The sequence below is a fragment of the Labrus bergylta genome, chromosome 17 (genome assembly GCF_963930695.1).
Source record: "Labrus bergylta chromosome 17, fLabBer1.1, whole genome shotgun sequence".
Lineage (NCBI taxonomy): Eukaryota > Metazoa > Chordata > Actinopteri > Labriformes > Labridae > Labrus > Labrus bergylta.
Window position 1 is genome coordinate 3,269,464 of NC_089211.1, and position 20,537 is coordinate 3,290,000.

General features: G+C 37.4%; 2 protein-coding genes across 2 annotated transcripts in view; both read right to left on the minus strand.

Annotated features, from left to right (window-relative positions):
• igsf9a (immunoglobulin superfamily, member 9a) overlaps positions 1-6,664 on the minus strand; it is a 70,929-nt gene extending 64,265 nt beyond the window's left edge. Inside the window, exon 1 of the mRNA XM_020630580.3 lies at positions 6,399-6,664. The gene's annotated coding sequence lies outside the window, so the exon portion shown is untranslated. The remainder of the gene's footprint in view (positions 1-6,398) is intronic.
• An 813-nt stretch (positions 6,665-7,477) lies between these two features.
• tmem230a (transmembrane protein 230a) lies at positions 7,478-17,513 on the minus strand. Its single transcript, XM_020630598.3, has 4 exons — positions 17,387-17,513; positions 12,977-13,091; positions 12,449-12,571; positions 7,478-8,355 (listed from the first exon to the last, which is right to left on the minus strand). Exons 1-4 carry the CDS (start codon positions 17,446-17,448, stop codon positions 8,215-8,217), a joined length of 441 nt encoding a protein of 146 aa, XP_020486254.1. The 5' UTR covers positions 17,449-17,513; the 3' UTR covers positions 7,478-8,214.
• Positions 17,514-20,537: the final 3,024 nt, after the last annotated feature.

Below are 20,537 nucleotides of genomic sequence, written 5' to 3' on the forward strand. Positions count from 1 at the left end.
TTTCCCGCATGTCATTCCCCACTCTCTCTATCTCCCTGATTTCAAACTCTATCCACTGTCCTATCTCTACATTAAAGGCACAACAAAGCACAAAAATCTTAAAAAAAAAGCAGTATTGATAAGATAAGACGTTTATTTTTTGAAAAATGCAGAACTGGATCCTAATGGAACCAGGTTCTGATCCTCATCCCTAGCCATTACCCTTTACACAAATCTAGCATTGACAAATCAGTTAAAAATATGTGTGTGATATGTGGCTATCCCCCAGTGTTAAAAAATGAAGCCAATGCAGATAATGAAGTTCCTCAATTTTCCACTTAAGGCTTGCTCCAGAAGCTACATAAATCCATATTAGAACTGACTTTGTTTTTGGATTTCTGTACAGAAAAAACAATCAGGATAAATATCAAATTGAGCTTAAAATAAATAAATGGAGATATGACTTTTGGCCATATTTCCAGCCCTAAGACAGTCTAATGGGTTAATACTGGAGTGATAGGAAAGACTTAAGCAGAGATGATGAGTGGACTAAAGAGGTCTGTTCATCACTTTTTTCAACCCTGCAACCTTAATCCATGTAGTTTAAAGAAAACTCAAGTGACATCATCCCAAGGCTTTAATCCGATGTGGTACTCCTAAACAGACTTTAATGGGGTTCCCCTGGAACCTCCGACCAACCAGTAAATGTGGACTCAAGACTTGCGGCATCTATGCTGTGAGATGGGAGGGCCCCATGAGACAGCTGTCAAATTGAGAGAGAATGTGAGAGAAATGTTTTAGATACTTGAGTCCTTATTTTAAAGAAAAACACGCCTGCAGACTGTCCTGTAGACATTTGACTCACACAGTCCGTGTCCAACTTCATCAGACTGAAAGTCATGATAATCAGTCTTAAAGTTACGATTACGACAACTGCAATGACTCATGTCTGCAGTTTAACCAATAAGAAAACTGTGATATGACAGACACATTCTGCCAAGATGACATTATGAGTACAAATGAAGAGTTCATGTGCAAAAGCAGATAACTCCATTTTTAAAAATGTCATAAAACCTTTTTTTTAAATCTCACTCAGACTGAAGTTGTGTGGCCTTTAACCGAGGTCCCCGTAGACTGTGTGGGGTTTTTGCACCATAACAGATTTTGGATCACATAGCAGCTCTATTCAAAGTGCTAATCAACAGACAAGAAAACATATTTATATTTTCATTTCAAGAGACAAGAAAACATATTTACATATTTATATTTTCATCTCATTGTTCAGTGTTCCCCTTTGTTGTTTTTCTTTGTATTATATCTTTGCTTTAATACAGTGTATAGCTTCTGTACAGTTTATTTTAATTTACTTAGCTGTTACTACTACTTTATATATATATATATATTTCATTAGTACTTTTCTACTCTTTTTTCTTATAATGCTGTTCTATTTTATATATAATTTTAACTTTTTTGTAGAAGCTGACTCAGGGAGAAACGCACAAAAATTCCAATGTACCTGTACCTGTTCAAATGGCAATAAACATCTATTCTATTCTATTCTATTCTAATCAAAACTCCCAGGTCACTGTTTTCCAGAACGTCTGTTTTTGAAAATGAACTCTTCAAATATAGAGTGACAGATATGTGCATCATATGCTAAGCAGCAAACGGTGCTTGTAGATGACGAGGCTTTTGCAAAGAATAGAAGCAAATCTCCTCGTTTGCACTTGTTACAATTCACTTAGCAGACTCTTTTATCCAAAGCGACGTACATCAAGAGCAATTACAACACTAATCCATTCATACATCGCCACCAAAGCAACAGGAGCAATGCAGGGTTAAATGTCTTGCCCAAGGACACATCGGACATGTTGCCATGACGATACCAACTGAGCCACAGCGGCCCACTTGTGCTTGAATAATGCAAAAATCAAACATCAAAATAATTGCAGGTTCATTTTCTGTGCAATGACCAATCAACAGACTCATTAGTACAGCTACGATGTGAAGTCTTCAGTCACACAAATGCAACCTCACTTGAGACTTGAAATCAAAAATATGAAGAAAAGTGAGAACTTTTTACCTAATTAGAAATGTAAAATAATAAAGGTAAGTAAAGCAGTAACATAAAGCCTCTGTGTAATCACAAAGCTTGATATTTAATTATTACCCTCTTCAATGCAGAGACCTTTAGCCACATCAGAAAAAATATATTTATACATAAATGTATATTACTAGTATACTTTCAAAAGGAATCCAGCTATTTCAAATAACTGTACTTCTACTGTATATGACCTAATTTAGAGATGAACATATTCCACTTCCTGTCATTACACATTCTAACACACTCTATTCCTCTTTGCGGATACATTTTCATTGAGACTGATCTTCCTTAACAAACTAAAGATGTTTTTTTTTTTTTAAAGATCTCTGTCAGCTGATGTGCTTTAAAACGTCCTATCCCAGCACTGATTGCCAGACGCCTCTCGCAGCTTAAAGAAGCAGCTTTTTCTTTTGGTATTCAGCCGGCTGTAACCCACCTCTGCAGCAGTAGTTGTTCTTTAGATTTTCTTCCCCAGCGCGTAAGCTCTTCTACACACGGTGCTTACATTATTTTGTCTGCACCCTCTTAAGTGTACATTTTCCTTTTTCACAAATAGCGCATGGCGTACAAAAAGCCCATTTTCAAATTCTAACACTAGCTTCCAAGCACAAGAGGAAGCCTTGGCGCGACTTGATTTGATGTGCACTTAAGAGAAAATAGGACACATTGAAAAGGAGAGAAAAAAAAGAAATGTAAAGAAGTTTCTGCTGTGTGGGTATACATCTCTACACTCAGAGTACACACATTAAGTATCTTTTCTGTGACTCAGAGAAAAGGCAGGTAGATCCAGATAAAAGCTGAAATATTTTTGATGGTTTAATCCATGGTATACACTTCAGTCACTAACAGAAAATCAAAAGACACCAGAGGTGAAGTATAGATGGGAAAAAGTCTGCTTTGTGTATCGCTAATAGGCTATATGTCTGAAGTCTTGGCTCAGTAGTCAAAGAGACCACATCCTAAAGTTTTTTTAGTTCAAAACTTTTCCGAGCTGTATTTTTCCGTGGAGTGCCCTTTTTTTTTTCTTTTGACAATAGCAAAGTGTTTTCCCTAAAATTCTTGCGACGTGATTGGTTCCTGTCAAATTGGCTCAAAATCTATGTGTCAGGGGAATTTCCACATGAACATAAATGTTGAAACCACTTTAAGTAATAACTAATATTAGCTAATGCTTTACCAAAGCTTAATACAGTACAATTATTATTAAAGTGTTTCTCATGTCATTTAAAGGAAATGTTCAGCCGTAAGAAAATAAGAAATGTGCACCTGTGTGACAAGTGTGAATAGATTTTCTTAAGGCTCATCGATCATTTCTTTGATGCCATTAGAAAAACTCAAAGATTTAGTCATATAAACGTCTGAGAATGGTGATAATCAGGGATATGGGATTTTTGGGATAGATACCGATACTAGGGAGAGAAAGAAATCTGATACCGATAAATCTGCTGATATCTTTCTTAGATCTATGTTCGATCTGTGGAGATAAATATAGATATACACATGTATTGTGTTGATCTCTCAAATGAAGCTATCAAACACTTGAAAATAGTTCTAATACAGACAAGATGGTCACTCAACTGGAGTGTAACTGAGCATGTAAATGCATCACTGCTTGACACTTTACTGGTGACAGTGAGAAAGAGAACTGCTGGTGTAATAAAATGATACTCCAATGAAATGCTATTTGACTGTTGAATAAATCTGGTAATATCGGCGCATATCCGAGATAAAATCAGCTGATACTGATAGTCACTGGATATGCTAACATTGGCCAAAATCATCGGCCGCCTGATTAACCGGTCTGGCTATAGTAATAATGATTTTTTTCTTTCTTTCAAAGGAGCTGCTTTCAGTAAAACTTTGATAACTATCAGTTGGAGAGTTATATCATCATCAGGGGATGACCATTGTTTGTGCCTGTCTTAATTCAAACAACACGGCATGCTGAAAAAAAAAATCATATTCTTCATGACTTTGTGTTGCTGTTGAGTAGATGTCTAGGACTTTAGTGAGTGCTCAAATGCTGATGGGCATACATCTAATTTATAATGCTTCATAAGGCATACATGGTCCTCACTTTAAATGAGCTCACTAAAATACTTCACTAAGGGCTTTATGACGACCTGAATGAATCCTGAACTTCTGCATTAACAAGCGTTTCTGGAGCATCTAGTAACACACTCATCAACCCTCACTACATGTTTGAATCATTATCTGTGTGAGGGATGAAATAATGTACACCTATATAGTTTATTCAATTAAAAAAACTTACTTTAATTATACACTTGTAAAATGATCTTATGAACCTATGACAACTCCACATTAGATAGTTTGTTAGCGATGCAACTGTTGTTTTATGAATGGTGAATTCATAATTTCTAAAGTGTAAAAATAATTATTGAAAACATAATAGATGAATATAATAATCAACATTAAACATTTACAAATGTGCTTATAACTGTGCATAAATGAGCATTAATAGGAACAATAAGTATTAAGTGATACCGAGTCTGTCATTGGAGTCTGAAGTATTGGGATACTGCCCTCAGCTCTGAGTCAGTTTGAGATGATTCCCATAGTTTTAGTTAAAGCTCGTTCTAAGTTAAACATCGTATATCAGAAATACTTTCTGAAAAGGTTTGTTCTCCATCACTATCTTAGTGATTCACTGCTACAGCGTGGCAGAGCTTCTAGAGAATTCACATGTCATCTTCCAAGATCCCTTTTCTTCATGGCCTTTGGAAAAGGGTGATGTCATATTTTTCGACCAATCAGCATTAAGCAACATTTGAATAAGCACCTTTGGGAGTTAATCTGCAGAAAACACACCCGTATTTTCCTCATGAAGATTCTTTGAATTTGAATTTCCCCTTGGGATCAATAAAGTATCTATCTATCTAACTTTGAGTTTTTGAGTGTAAAGCACAAAGGTGTTCACTTGTTTTTTCTCCCCTGTCATCGTTTCACACAGTGTTGGAAATATGATGGCCAAGTTTTTCCTTAAACCTGAAGATACCAGATACTTTTCACATCACTGCCACTTTTAATTTGGTCTTCTCTCCAGACTGGCGGTTGTCTGTTTCCCTCCACGTCACTAAAGTGCTTCAGAGACTTCCCGGACATGGATAATTGATCGCAGTTATCATCAAGTCTCATTTAATTCATGTCAAAAAGTAAAATCATTGTCATGTGTTGTCTAAATGAAACTCCTCTTATGAAGTTTATCTACATCACAGCAGCACTGAATCATCTGTAATGAAATGGAACAAACATGCAAAAACACTGGTAGGGGCTTAATAGTGTTTTCCAGGTACTCATTTGCATCAGTCATTTAACTATGACATCTGAGGAGTTCTCAGCATCCAGACAGGCCTCATTCACATCATGTTAGACTAGTTCCTGTCCTTCAACAACCTGAACAAGAGTTGTGTTCCCCTCACCGTCCTCTGATGATGGAATATATTATATTACGGAACGCTGATCCCGTCTGGCGTCTTGACAGAGCCAATCAAACCAGAAATAGACTGTGAAATGATTAAATGGGCCCAGTCTGGGGGGCGTTATGAGAATATATAAAAAGAGATTATGGTCTTAGTATAAAATCAACAGCACAAAAAGATGATGATTCATATTCTTCTTCTTGCCTTTGTTTATTACACTACTCATTTTAAAAGATTCATAGTAGCCAAAATAAAAATAAAAAATTTAAATAATGTAATGTATTGAATAGGTTTCTGCCCCTTTTTGGACAAAACAATCCTTAAGAGTGCGTTTGTCTGAGTGATTACTTTTTTTCAAATACTTAAATGAATGAAAACTGTGGTTTGGAGGTTTTCAGTTTTAACGCCTTAAAACTAAAGTGATGTGAATACAAATAACCAGTCATAGTTTTCTAGGTTGCCCTTGTTTAAACCCCAGTTTAAAAGGTTCAAATGTCAGTTCCACAGGCTGTCCCACCTTTCTAACCCCATTACAACGATATCAGAGACACCCATCAAAATAGGTGAAGTAAATGATTAACACAGACCTAGTTTGCATCGGAGCTTGAACTAGCCTTTAAAGTAGGTTAAAGTGACTGCTGCTGCGTTCAAGTTCCACAGACTTCCTGCCGGTTTTTTGAAAATTCCCATTCTGATGAAAAAAGCCTCCATAGAAACTTGATCACTGATATTTAAATGCATGACTCCGTTTGGAGAACTGAGAGAACATTTCCCGAGCTCAGAGCAGTAATTTCTCATCATTTCAAAGCTGCAGGAACACAGAAACACTTTCTGAATCATTAACTGTGGGGTTTCTTTCGTTATTTTCTTCCTACCTGTAGCTGTAGCTTGGTAACTGGCGGCCGATGGGATACTTCCTTCTTAACAACGCATCCTTCGTAGGCCCCCTTAAAGTCCAACTTATTTATTCTTCCTCCGTGTGGAGGCCAGGTCACTGTGAGGGTGACTAACAGCGGGCCTGGTTCCTTTGAGGCGTTTCAAACTACCTGAAATATGAGCGCTTTTCCTTCTTTTTGACAAAAACCCCGACGGCAACAGGTGTTCATTTCACGTACAGGTGACAGTGAATCATCGACGTACTATGCTGCTCCCTCGCTGAGCTCGTGAGAGTCCAACCCCCCCTTCTAAACTCACCCACACCTCCCTCCCCCCCTCCTGGCTGTTGCTGTTTTATGTTCAAAAGACTAACCACATTAATTGAAGTCACTGCCACAGCCCTTTAAGCTCTTTAATGTTTGAAGCCAATGCAGCTTTAATAAAAGAGTTTGTTTGTGCAGGCACAGGATAAAAAGATGTTTTTTTGGTGCCACTAATCCCTGATGATATCCACATATGCTAACCACAAGAGGGTGTCCTTTACCTGATGTTGGAGGGCAAACCAGGAGGAAAAGTTAGTCAAAAACAAACTTTTATTGAACAAAGAAATATATCTTAGCTTTAAAAATGATGAAATAACAGATGAAATAACAGATGCAACATTTATTTGCTGTTCTCAATTTATTTCATGTTTCATATAAATATGTTTTTAGCAAATAATATTACAATAATGGAAGTTCACTCTGGGGCTAAGTAAAACTTAAATGGAATTTTTTTTCTATCAATTTGAGAACTTGTGTTTCTTTGTTTCCAACACTCAGGTATATCCACCCATCCATTACCGCTTTTTCCCGATCGGGGTCTCAGGTGCTGGAGCCAATCCCAGCTGTCATTGGGTGAAGAGGCGGGGTTACACCCTGGACTGAACGCCAGAACGACAGACAACCAGCCACACTCACGTTCAGACCTACAGCACTCAGGTAGGTATATTATTTATAATTAGAAATGGTTATTTAGACAGTTTAATTATCTTGCATCCCAAGAATCACCTTTTCAGAGACAAAAAGACAAAAATCCCTCCAATCATGAAATTTAATTTATTTGGTTCAAATCAAGCATATGTATGTAAAAAATACATGTTTCTGTGATATTCAAAAGTAAATGAATATGCACAAACAGCAATACTTCATAGAGAAAGAAATACACTCCATTCAAAAATAGTCTTCACTTTAACAAAGTTATCAATCTTTGGACAATACTGCAAATACAATCCTTCAGGAGAAATATAGTCCCCCCTCCCTTGTGATATAATTTCAACTATACAGATAAATATTTCTTAAAGGTACACTACAAAACAGCTGTGCAAAAGTTAACACTTAAGATTCTCAGTTATCTCGATTATGGGTTTCATAGCAGTAGTTTCCAAAAGGCATCAGTGCAGACTCCTGGCTAGGTTTATCATCAGGTCTTCAATGAGTGGTGAGTAGTGTTCAAGAGCAACATGTTGCTGAACTCACTGGTCTCACATCCTCTGCTCATTTAGTATTTGATTCACTGTTAATTAAGTTGAATATAAAAAGCCTCTAAGGTCTGTCGAGCTTCAAGGAGCAGAACAAAACAAAAACAGATTATAAAATGATTGCAAAAAAAAAAAGTTAAATCCTGCAGCAGTGCACTTGTGAATAAACAAACGTCTCTATGGCTGAACAGCGATCAGGTTTTTTTTTTGCTACATTCATTCAGAAGCTCAAAGTAAAGAGCTGGTAACAGTTTTCATAAAGGGATTCTCCACCAATCAGCAGCTGATTTTTCGGCTCAGTCGCCAAAATCTGGGATGTCTTCATAGGAGTAACCACGGTAACCCTTGGCAGCAAAGTAGGCGATTCTCAAATGGTAAAATCCAGGCAGGAAAACGAGCAGCCCTATGATGATGACAGGGATGGTGCGGTCCGGATGCTGGAAACACAACACAAAAAAATCACATGATGAATAGCTACAAGCAAACATTTGGTTGTGTTAATAGGGTTTGATCTACTTTTTTTCTGAATATTTGACTTGCTAATGAGTTGCTGGAAGCAGTATAACAGATTCTTTAATGTACTCATCAAGCTTTAACATACTTATCTTCCCTGTCGCCTGTCATCACCACATAAACCCCCTCTGAGTGAAAAGAGCATGCAGGAGGCAGACACACACGATGACTTCATCTGTCAGAGATCTGGTTTCATGTAAATTATCGGACATGAAATATACATAGCAGCGAACCACCAGGAGGCACAGGCTGTTTCTGTGCCAAGTGTTGTGTTTCAATTCACCACCAGATGGCAGTCTTGTGCACTGGGTTACTTTTATCCCCCTTGATGTTTTTTTTTTTTTTTTTTTTTTTTAAAAGGACTCACTGCTGCAAGGGCCATGATAAGAGCTATCATATCTTTGTAGTTCCCTAAAACATTTAGAACTACATGCCCTAAAGAGCACAGTGAGCGGTTACAAACCACACTTTACAAATACACTGTAAAATGTGTTTGACCAAAGTAAATCAAGGTCTTATTTACTGTTTTTGTAAATGTTCAACTGAATCTCACAGTCTTCTTTTGCAGATGGAGTTTTTTTTTTGGTTGTCATCGTATAGACTAAAAAAAAACATCTACATGCAACCTGAGTAAACTCAGTCTACTAATGGATTCAGGGGGCGCAGATTCAGATGGTGTCTCTTTTGTTGAGACGAGATGCAGCGAATGACCTCGATTTCAAACTAATCCTTGAACCTTTAGAATAAAAATCTTTTTTTTTTTTTTTTTTTAAATGTTATGACACAAGCCTTGGATGGAAACAAATCCTGGATGTAACCTCTTCATCCTTGAATAAGTTGATTTTATCCATGAACTACGTCATGAAGACATACTATGACTTGAGACTGTTAATAACTTCCAAGAGCAACTCCCTCTGTTTAACAAAGATCTTAAATAGATGACGTACTATCTCCTGCTTACTTTAAAAGGAATGATAGCCAGATCAACATCTTCAATCAGAAGGTCAACCACTTTTAAGAAATTTTCACAAATCAAAATTTCTCAAAGCTGATTTTACAACTGAATTCTTATCAACATCATCAATAAGAAGTACAAGTCAATTAGAGGAGGGTTAGCATGTGTCAACAAGTTGTTTTGTTTTATTTGATTGGCCACTGCTATGGTGTACTACGAATACAAAATGTATTTAACTGTTTGTTGAAGACCTGGGCCCGTATTCACAAACATTCTGAGGATCCTTTGAGACCTTCTTACTTAGCTTAAAAAATCCTAGCAAGGACTTTTAACTTAAGAGTGATTCAGGAACATTCTCAGAGAAACTCTGAGTGACAATGAGAAAAAAACTTTTATCTTAGTGGTTGATCCAACGAAATGGATTAAAAAAAAGTCAATCATAGAATCTATTCAGACATTGCAATGTAATTATAAAATTATCATCTGTGTGATAACTGAAAGATGTACTTTAAAAGTATATAGTCTACGAGATGTTTGAAATAACATGCCGTCTGGTGCAGTAGCTTCTTCCCTTTCTGAGTTATATCAGCAGGTGAAGAGCCTTAATTAGAGATTGGATACACCTGTGGAGGTGAGCACATGTAGAGAAACTCAACATGTCTCACTTTGTACTGAAGAAAGTCAGTGTTGGCTTGAAATCCCTGCAAAAATCAATTTTGTCTGTTTGGCCTAACTGTGGTTCAGAAATATTCTCCATGAAGTGTTTGAAGACCATTTCTTCATTTTCTCCTCAGTTTGATAAACTCTTAAGACTCTTAAAAGTCCTCCTCACTGCTCCTAACAGTTTCCCACCATATGATGTCTCTTAAGGGCTAAGAAGCTTTGTGAACGTCTTTCATCTTTAAATGGATCTAGTCTGAACTTTAAGGGAAGGATTTAGGAAAGGATTCTTAAAATAATTTTCTTAAAATGTGTCACCAAGAGCAACTCTTAGTATTTAGGAGGCTTTGTGAATACGGACCCTGGACTTTCCCCCAGATCACCAGCAACACTTTGATGAAACAAAAGAAAAAACATAATAATAATACAAGACATTCATTCAAAACAAGATCTCCTAGCAATACAATCTGGCATTATTTACATCATTTATTGCATGAACCGTGTGTAAATCATTGTATTAGAAGCTTCATTTTAAAGAAGCATGAGCTAATTGGCAAGAACAAGGCTTGGATGCTCCAAACGCTGCCTTGATGTCAGAGCAAACTTCCTGCAAACAAAATCAAATATATAGCTATGTGCAGACTCCATTATCTCCCACACAGAGTCACGAGTTTAAGAGGCAGAGACCAGAACAGGGGGTCCACCAAATTGGCACTGTAAAATATCCGAATCATTAGCTATTTATACACACACACACACACACACACACACACACACTTTTTGGCTAGGAAAAGCAAGAGCACTGTGGAAACTGGCAGCAAGGCAATGTAATGTCAGGACAACTGTTCCATGACAGTTTTTAAAAATACGTTAACAGCAGAATGAGTGCTTTAATTACAGCTTGAGTGGACATGTTTAGGAGGCTGTGTTGGCGTTCTTGCTGTGTGTCTAAAGGAGACGTGATATCCCACCATCACACTTGTTTTTGGTAATGACTGATATGTTTTCGTTCTGTCAAAGTGTCCAAATTTCAATGCTGGCAGAGAACGTCTGCTCAGATTAGCTGTCAGGTTTATTTACTCTAAACTCAGAAAGATACCGAATCCAAAATGTAGCAGAATATTTGGCAGGATATTTAATCCAGACAGGTTCTGGGACCACCGCTTTGACAACACAATTTTAGAGAATTAACTATTTTGTTAAATAAGTTATTTTATCGTTTTCTTGAGTTAGATGAGAAGATTTATACTGCCATTAAAGCTGTGTGGAAAAATGTAGCCAACAGTAGCAAAATAGGCTAGCTTAGCCAGCTGTTGGCTAATATTTGGGTGCGCCTGTGAAGCAGCAGGGCTGAGTGTGGAAATGGGCTACCAAATAAATAAGTAGGAAAAATTGATTCGTGAGAACGTGGAGCTCTTGTTGTAACTTTGCTCCTAGACGAGGAGGGGAAATGTCCTAAAAAGAGGAGGAGGTAAATGAGCCTCCTACTTGATATGATTGGCCCCTTTGGCTAAAAGTGTCTTCAACTAAAGACGATCAACATTTTTAAACTCTTATGCGCACCAGCAGGAGCAAGAGTGCCTGCCAAGCTTGCTGTACCAAAGGAAAACAATAATTCAGCTGGTGACGCTTTTCTAGCGAAGCGTCTCTGTGTGATCAGGCCCTGAGCGAAGGAATGAACATTTACTGTTCATCAGCAATAAAACATAATTTGAGTATGTAAACTATCTGATATAAATGACTTTGTTTTGCTTGAACAGAGTTGTGCTAGCTGGGCTGCCATGTTTCACGCTTTATACTCAGCCAGAGTGAGCTAACGCTAACCAGCTGTTGTTCATAGTAAGGATACCTGTGGAAAGATGGGACGACTCTTCTTATCTAACAAGAAAGAAAATACATGATTTTCCCAACTTGTTCCAGTATTCTTTTAACATTAAAGAGTATCTTGAAGACTTGACTATAAAAAGTGTTGAGACGTATTTATGACGCATCAAAAAGAAAAAAGAGTCAATAAGGCTTATCTGATTCACATACAGAAGCAGAATAAAAAGACTTAGTATAAAATAGTATCTTCCAAACAGGAATTAGACTCTGAATAGACAGGAGGCAGGCAGCTCAGACAGATATAGATTTGTCACAAATGGATTTTCATGAGACGTGTTTTGTGGGGACAAGCCTGACGGGGTATTTACTGTCAGCTCGAAGAAACACAAACACTACAGGAGAGTGTGACATGCTTGGCAATGAGCTTTTTAGCAACACCTCAAGACGTTGCATTTTCAATTTATACTTTGGACACATTTCAACTGCAGTCTTACACAAGAGGGAAATAAATGAACTGGGAACCTAACAATGTAATTCAACATGAAATAGTTTTTATCCGGTTAACAAATCACACTCACCTCCACCTCTATGGTTCCTGAGAGGAGAAGAGCCCCGAAGATTATCAATAAGGAGCCAATCAAAAACAGGAATATCGCCAGTGCAATCGCCTTGTAAGGGACCTTCGGGGGGCTTTTCTTGAACTGTAAAAGGGAAAGAGTTCAACATTCAGTCTCCTGGAATGTTCTTTTATCATAACAAGTCATCTCAGCACACAGTGTTGCTTAGTGACTGCTTGAAAAGAACACGTTTAACAATGTAAATCTGTTCATGTAAAAAAAAAAATATTTTCAACCCTGACTAATAACCAGACAGGCAAAAACTGAAACCCAAAGTTAATCAGACTTGTTCGTTAGCAGACAGCTTCTCCTCTGGTATAATCCCAGACAGCTTTACCATCTTTCCAGGGAGCCATTAATTGGGGATTCACCTCAAATTAATTGCCTGCTGTAGTGAAGACTTTCCTAACAGCCGAGGCTCCAGAGCAATCCATCGAGCCACATGATGAGACCACAGAGAAACTAGAGGAAGCAGAACAAATGTCTCACCTGTAAATCTATGTAACCATCGTCGTCAGCAGCCAGCCGTGAATACTTGACCTTGTTGTTGGATGCTGCAGCACCCAGCGTATTGCTTCTAGCTGCTTTCATTATGACATAGGAACTGTAGGGGGGGAAAAAGAGACAGTAAAGTAATCATCACATCATAGGGTATATTTCCAAAGTGCTTTTCAATTTCTGAACAAATACTATATCTCTACAAGACTCTCTAACAATACTTTTTTTACTGTTCACATACAGTACAATGAAACAATAAAGCGAGCCATCTCTCTTGTGACTCACTTTAACCAATAAATATACTAAAACAGATAACATCAGGTGTGAGAGCTGTAAGGCATAAACTATAATTTCAGCATCCAGCTGTGTATCATCTAACATCTGTGTTAAACTAATGTAAACTAACATGACTAGTTTACTGGCTGTCAGGTCAAGTTGATCTGATGTTGCTTGGCTGAGACAAACTTACATTCAAATAATAAAAAACATTTTTTTTTACATAGGTGTGGGAAGTAGCGGTGCAGAGGATGCTGCAGCACCACAATCAGACACAGGTAAAAGGATCAGCTTATAAAAACCTTTAAACCTCTGTTTACTTTGTACAGTAGTTACAACGATATGTGTGGTGGCTTTTTTTTACTATAGCATTCTGTAACGTTGTCTAATACTTCTTGCAGAGTGATACTACTCAAAGCAGATCGGAGCTTTTGTAAATGGATAATAGTAAATGGACTTGAGCTTGTTATATAGTGCTTTTCTAGTCTTCTGTGTACTCAAAGCACTTTTTACACCACAGGTCACACCTACACATTCACACACTGATGGCAGAGGCTGCTGAGTGAAGTGGCCATCAGAAGTTACTAATCCCATTCAAACACATTCATATGCCGCTGACATAGCAGTGGGAGACACTTAGTGTTAGATGTCTTGCCCAAGGACACATGGGAAATGTTGCTGCAGGAGCTGGGGATTGAACCCCCGACCTTCCAGTTGAGAAGCGACGACTCTACAAACTGAGCCACATTTGCACCACGTGCAGCACAGTAATCAAAGACGTTGTGATCATCCTGTGAAACATATATCTCTAGAATTTTGAGTTTTAGTTAATCATTCTTTAAATGACTTCAGGGAGAGAGAGAGAGAGAGAGAGAGAGAGAGAGTGCTCACATGGGCGAGCGTCCCATTATGCAGAAGTTCAGGGCCAAAAAACAGAATCTTCATTCGATTAGCTTTCCTAATTTAGCTCAGTTTACCAGTGAAGTGTGTGAAGTGTGTGAACACTGCAGTCTGCAGTCTCGGTAAACAGAGTGATGCCGTCTCATATAAACCACACCAACGTTTGCTTTCCACCCTTATGACTGCTCTGGTATTGACGTATAATATACTGTACCAGCACTTCAACACTTCACCTCCCATCTCTTTAGCACTTAAATCCTAGCGTAGCCTAGTGTGATGTTATGTGTGTCTCTGTCAACTGATGCAGCACAGTTCATGTAGTGGTTGCTGTGTGTTGTGAGCTTCTTTACGTGTGTACCAGCAACCTGCCAGGGGACTGCAGATGGAAATGAGCCTATGGCAATATACATGTTTATGTGCATGAATGTGTTAACGAGCTGCTGTGAATAATCTTAGTATGACTGCACATTGAAATTATCCACTCCAAGTGGGTGGCACGGTTTCAGATCCAACTCATGGCTCATTTCCTGCACGTCGTTCCCCACACTCTCTGTCCCTGATTTCCAACGTTACCCACTGCCCTATCTCTTAATAAAGGCATAAAAAGCGCCCGAATAAAGAAGTTAATAAAATATGAATTGAATGAGCAGAAAGCACAACATCATCTTGTAGAACGATTTCTCTCAGCACCCCAGGTATGACTGAATTCCAGCATCCCTGTTGTGCTGTAATAATGTTTTAAATCACAACACATAATGTTACAAACATAATTTGTAAACTTTTCAAAAAGCTCCTGCAAACCACACGTGTGTACTACAGTGTGGTAATCCTGGTTTTAAAACATACATTCAAATATCTCAGCTCCGTTAAAGCTATTGTAGGACTCTGGAAGGTGAATTTATATACAATACAAAACCCTGCTTCCAGTTAAAAGCATAAAAGACTAATTGAAAACTCCCTCAGACTGTGAGGTCAGAGATAAGAAGATGCTCATCTTCTCACTTTATTTCCACTCTTTAACCTCGTCTTATAAATGTGAACACAAAGTAACATTTCTGCCACTACTTTTTAGTCAACATGAATGTTCTCAGTTTAAACAAAGGCAATGGGGGTCACTGTACTGATGACAGTAGTAACTAGTTAAATGATGCACTGTTGGGAGTCACAGTTTTTTTCTGCGACACTTTCTTCATCACCTGCCGTGTACAGAGACTGAACGAAAATGAAAGATCAATCTTCCTTCTCTCCTCTCTCAAGCAACCTGTGTGCGCACTGCAGGGAAATATGTTTGCCAATTACATATTAATAGAGAAAAATCTGTATCTAGTCCTGTTTCTTTAGCCATGGGGGACACTGCCTTTCATTATGTTTATAGTTATTGCAATTATTCCACAAAATTCAGTCAGCACTCAGCATAAATAAAGACTAAATACTCATACATTATTTAAGAGATTATCACTTTCTTATCTGATGCACTGTTCACACACAAACAGAAAAAGGACAATAAAATACCCCAACATCGACCTGCAGCAGAAGGACTTAGAGTAGTGTGACATCACAGGATGTGATCGTCCTCGAGGCTTAAGTTTTGTTTTCATTGGAAATTTTGGCTCAATGAATTTGCTTACTTGAGCCCCCCTTCGGGGACTAGTACCATGAATAAAAACTGTTGTTCCTGCTCAAACAGAGGATGAAGGCGCTCTCAGAAATGTTCTGTTATTTTGCTGGCAGTTGTCACATTAAATTGCCACAGAGCCACAGTGATGAGGGGAGCTCCAGGTTATATTTATTGTAATGCTGCAGCACACCGCGCAGCAAGGGAATACTGTGGATTTAGCAAAAATGGAGGCAAGTGTTTACAAGGCTGTTCTGGATGTCCCTATGTTATCTGAGAGAAACATATTCAGGTTTACACGCACGATTAAAATGCAAACATGTGGGAGTATTCATTAGTATTCATCTGGATTGGTTTCAGAGGGAGAGACAGAACCTTTCTGCAAATCCATAAGATTGCTTTGATCAACTTGATATTGTATCATATCTAACTTTTTTTTTTCCTGTTTCTACCATGTCAGTCAAACATTCAGTAGATGGCTGATCAATAACAGAAAACAAACATCAAGTGTCATAGTAATGTGTCGGTCCACCAACCCAAAAACCTTCAACAACCCCCAGTTTGTTTGTTTTTCAGGTTCACTGCTTTAATTTGTCACCTGTCTGTTCGATTTAAAATTTACAATTTGCATGCTTACTAAATGATCTTTTTTCTTTGTTTGCCTTTAGAGCTGCAGATACCACAGATGACACTAAGGTCAGGTTTTCAGTCATATTAAGCAGAATTTCAGGTTGGACACACTGACGAGTTTACATTGCTCCACACTACAGATGCACACAAAATATAGTCAGTGTTTTTAAGATTAGTGCTAACATATTTTAGGCTGATGTCTGGCTTTGAAACAGCATTGAGACCTTACTGAATCACACTTACATTAATACAATTCTGCTGGTGATTGTATCAAGCCATCAAAAGAATCAAACTTCCAAAGTGGTCGAGTTGATCTGGGGGAGTTTGGTCTTATGATGCACTAATGTTTAATCCAAAGTCCTGGTCCACAATGGTTCCCTTGAAACAGGCTTCATGCACGTTTTATCTTCTATGATTTCAAATTCTGGGAATTGAACACTACAATTTTAAGCATACCATGTATAACATAGACACTAAGCACGGTGTCCTGTTGTTATTGTAATGCAATAATTCAAGGTGTATTTTGTGATAGGCCTAACTGTGCCATCCCATAAAGTTGTACAGCCTGCATGTGACACATTACCCAGAAATAAACGTCAGAATAGACAGGCCTCCATCATCCCCAACAGAATGAGCCTTTTTCACTTTTTGTTATTTGAAATGGAGATCTTGTACATTGATTTGAACCAGAACACTGGTTTAAATCAATGTTACATATGGCTAATAACAACAGTAGCGTATGAGTAATAATAACATAATGTAAGCTACCTGAGGGTTTAGCATAGCACCTAAGAAGTAGTTTACCCTATCAATAAAGATATAAACCGCTAAGTGTCCTGCTAGCTTATTTAACCTGCTTTGGATGTTTGTGTCTATCTTAATTAGCTGGAGCATTAGCTTCTTAACAAAAAGCTATGTAACATAACGATAACATTATTTTCTGTAAACTCGTTTCTTCTGCTCGACTCTTCCTCTCTTACCTGAAGTTGAGATACAGAAAATGTGTGTATGTGGCGCAGACTGCTCCTCTGCAACGCCACATCTACAACATCGTTTTCATTGATGGAACTAAAGCGTACGTCAACTTCCTTGTTTACAAACAGAGCGCATGCGCAGAAAAAACAACGTCCTGTTTCTGATCCTGATAAGATTCATGGGGCTTTCAGCACACGAGTTTTCTCCATAGACTGTGGTAATATCCTTGTTGATTTGAGTAAGTTTATAAATACATGTGTTAATGGTGAATTATACAGATATTTTACTTAAGTGCTGATAACAATCCTATTTTCCAGTTATACTCAATTTAAACTTTTACTTCAGTGTATGGAAGCCCATTTCCGTTAGTTAAAAAGAGATAATAAAGTCATAATTATGAGATAATTTCGACTTTTGATCTCATTATTATGACTTTATTATCGCAAAATCTTAAAAGCACCTTTTCCTCCTTTTGATATGACACCATACAACTGAGTGTTTGTAATGGTGCACTTCCTTTTTTTGTGTCTTTCAAATTAAACGAGGCCCACAGGTATGTGTAGGCTAAGACGAACAAAAGTAACTGAAGGCTAGACTTCTCTCTCCATTTAAAATTCAAGGCAGATGCCCCTTAAAATCATCTGCAGTATTCCCATACTTTTTTTTGTAAAATACCATTCACTAACAACTTCAAACCTCTTTTTGATCTTCCACGTTGTTCTCCACGATCATAGTCATAGTCTTTTTGCTGACTGACTCTGCAGCTGTTTGGTTACTTGGAAAACAAGTGGCACTGTGATTTTAGAAAAGATGAATCCGCTCTTTGTTATGACAGTCAATCAAATAATGAGTGATCAGCTGGTTTGAATTTCTGAAGGCTAATGCTTATGATGTTGCTTAGAGCAGTGATTCTTGAAATAAATAAATGTCTTCAACATTTCAACCGGATAATTTGTATGGTGACAGCTCGATTTTGATATGAAAGGATGACGTTCCCTCTAAACCCACACAAACTGCTTTGTCATCTTTAGGTCTGTTATAGAAAATAGATGCACTGCAGCCTTTTTTAGAAAACCATCTCCACTTTGTTCACATTGAACCCCTTATTGCTTATAAGAAGCTACATCCTACCTGATGTATGAATGCACTGTGCACATGATAAAAGTTGTTTATACGGTTCTGACTCACATTATCTGGTGCTTCATGTGCAACTGTTAGCAACAATGAGCATCAATCTACACTTGAAATGTATTTCTTGCCAGTGTGTACAGTATGCCATTTTTACCAACTGAGACTAAATGAGCTCCTTTGATTACAGACGTGAAGAAAGCATTAAGCATATTCATCTTCATCATCAGATTTGCAGCATGTTTCCATCATATCACTGAGGCGATATATTGCAGATGATTGCTTTAGCGTTAAACTAATCTGAACTGCCTTTGCAGAACATCAAGCACATTAACAACCTTCCTACTGGCAACGTTTCTTCTATCAGTGGGAGTCAGAATCAGATAGAGAAGAGGAAGAAAGTTCACACAGTTTGGGGAATCTTGATACAATTACAAGTCATTTATCTTTAAAGACAGATACATGCACAACTCACAGACAAAAAGCTCCAGTTAAAGGAATTTTATTTACACTAAAGTAATAGTTTACAAGGCAATACACACATGCTTGTGAATATCTGAGGCTGTATTTTTTCTGGTTGACTGCAGTCTTTGAGCAAGCTTAATAACATGGCATGCTCACATTGACCATGCTATATTGCTGATGTCAGCATGTTAACATTTGCACACACACAAAGAAGCTTTACTGCTTGAAATGCTTTCTTATTTGAAGTTTTAAATCATAAGCCAAAATATTGGGTTTAATATATAAATAAGGACTTTGTGATGGGGCTGGGAAATTCATTGAGTTTTCAGTTTAAATTACAATATTTTGTCATCCTATGATCATGAAAACAAGATAATCAAGATGAAAAGATTACTGTGCAGCATGTTGTGCTCGTTTTGTCCATAGGCTTTGTCATGTGTGGTAAATGTTTGTTGTTACATTATGGCCACAAGATGGTCACAAGAGTGCATCACAACTACATCAAAACATAGTTAATGTATTTTTCATTTATATGTTAATATTTCTATATATTTTAACGTTTTTCATTTCTTTTCATTTATTGTTTGTTTTTTAAAGTGTTTCAGAATGTTAAAGTGTTTCAGATGTTGTATGTACAAGTAATTGTGCTTAATAATCATGATCAATCAAAATCTTCTTGATGTTACATTATTCATCCTAAGAGGGACAATCAATCAATCAATCCATCAGTCATTTAATCATTCAGTAACACATTACTCAACACAGTACTCTTTGTTAAATTCATTACAAAGACCCACAGTTAACACAGCAACAATAAGCAACATTTAGCAAACATACAGTTGCAAGGAAAAACTTCCTTTTAACAGATAAAATCCTCGAGCAAAACCAGAGTCATGATCAGACATCAGCTGTGACTGTTGGGCTCGGAAAGTGGTAGAGGGAGAAGCAGAAAGAAACGGATTGAGAAAAATAAACAGAGCAAAAACAATAACAACAAAGAATAAAACACATATATAGCTACAGTGCCAGTAATGATGGTAAAAGAATGAATGGCATTAGAAGTAACAGAGAGAGAGAGAGAGAGAGAGAGATACTTTATTTATCCCGAGGGATTTTATTTTCCGAGGGAAATACCGGCATCCAGTAGCAGCCTAATAAAACACACGACATGAAACATTTGTTACATCTAACAACACCCACTGTCCCCTTTCCCATATATACCCCAACGAAGATTAAAAGAAACCCCAACATAGATCAAAATGAAACCAAAATGATACCGTACAATTAAAAATTAACATATACCAAGAAAATGTACACAACCCGTGCAGGAATAAGAATAGAAACCTATTTATAATTTAAAAAATAACAATAAAGTTTAAAAACAGTGTTAAAATAGATACTGTACATTTTAGAGTAGACACACAGCTGCACAGCAACATTTATGTTGAAAAGTTAAGCAATGTTTAAAAGGAGGTCATGTATTTTTTAAGAGTCTGTGCATACTTTAAAGTGCGACATTGCTAATATATGATTTGTAAAGATAAGCATCAAAGTGTCCAACGG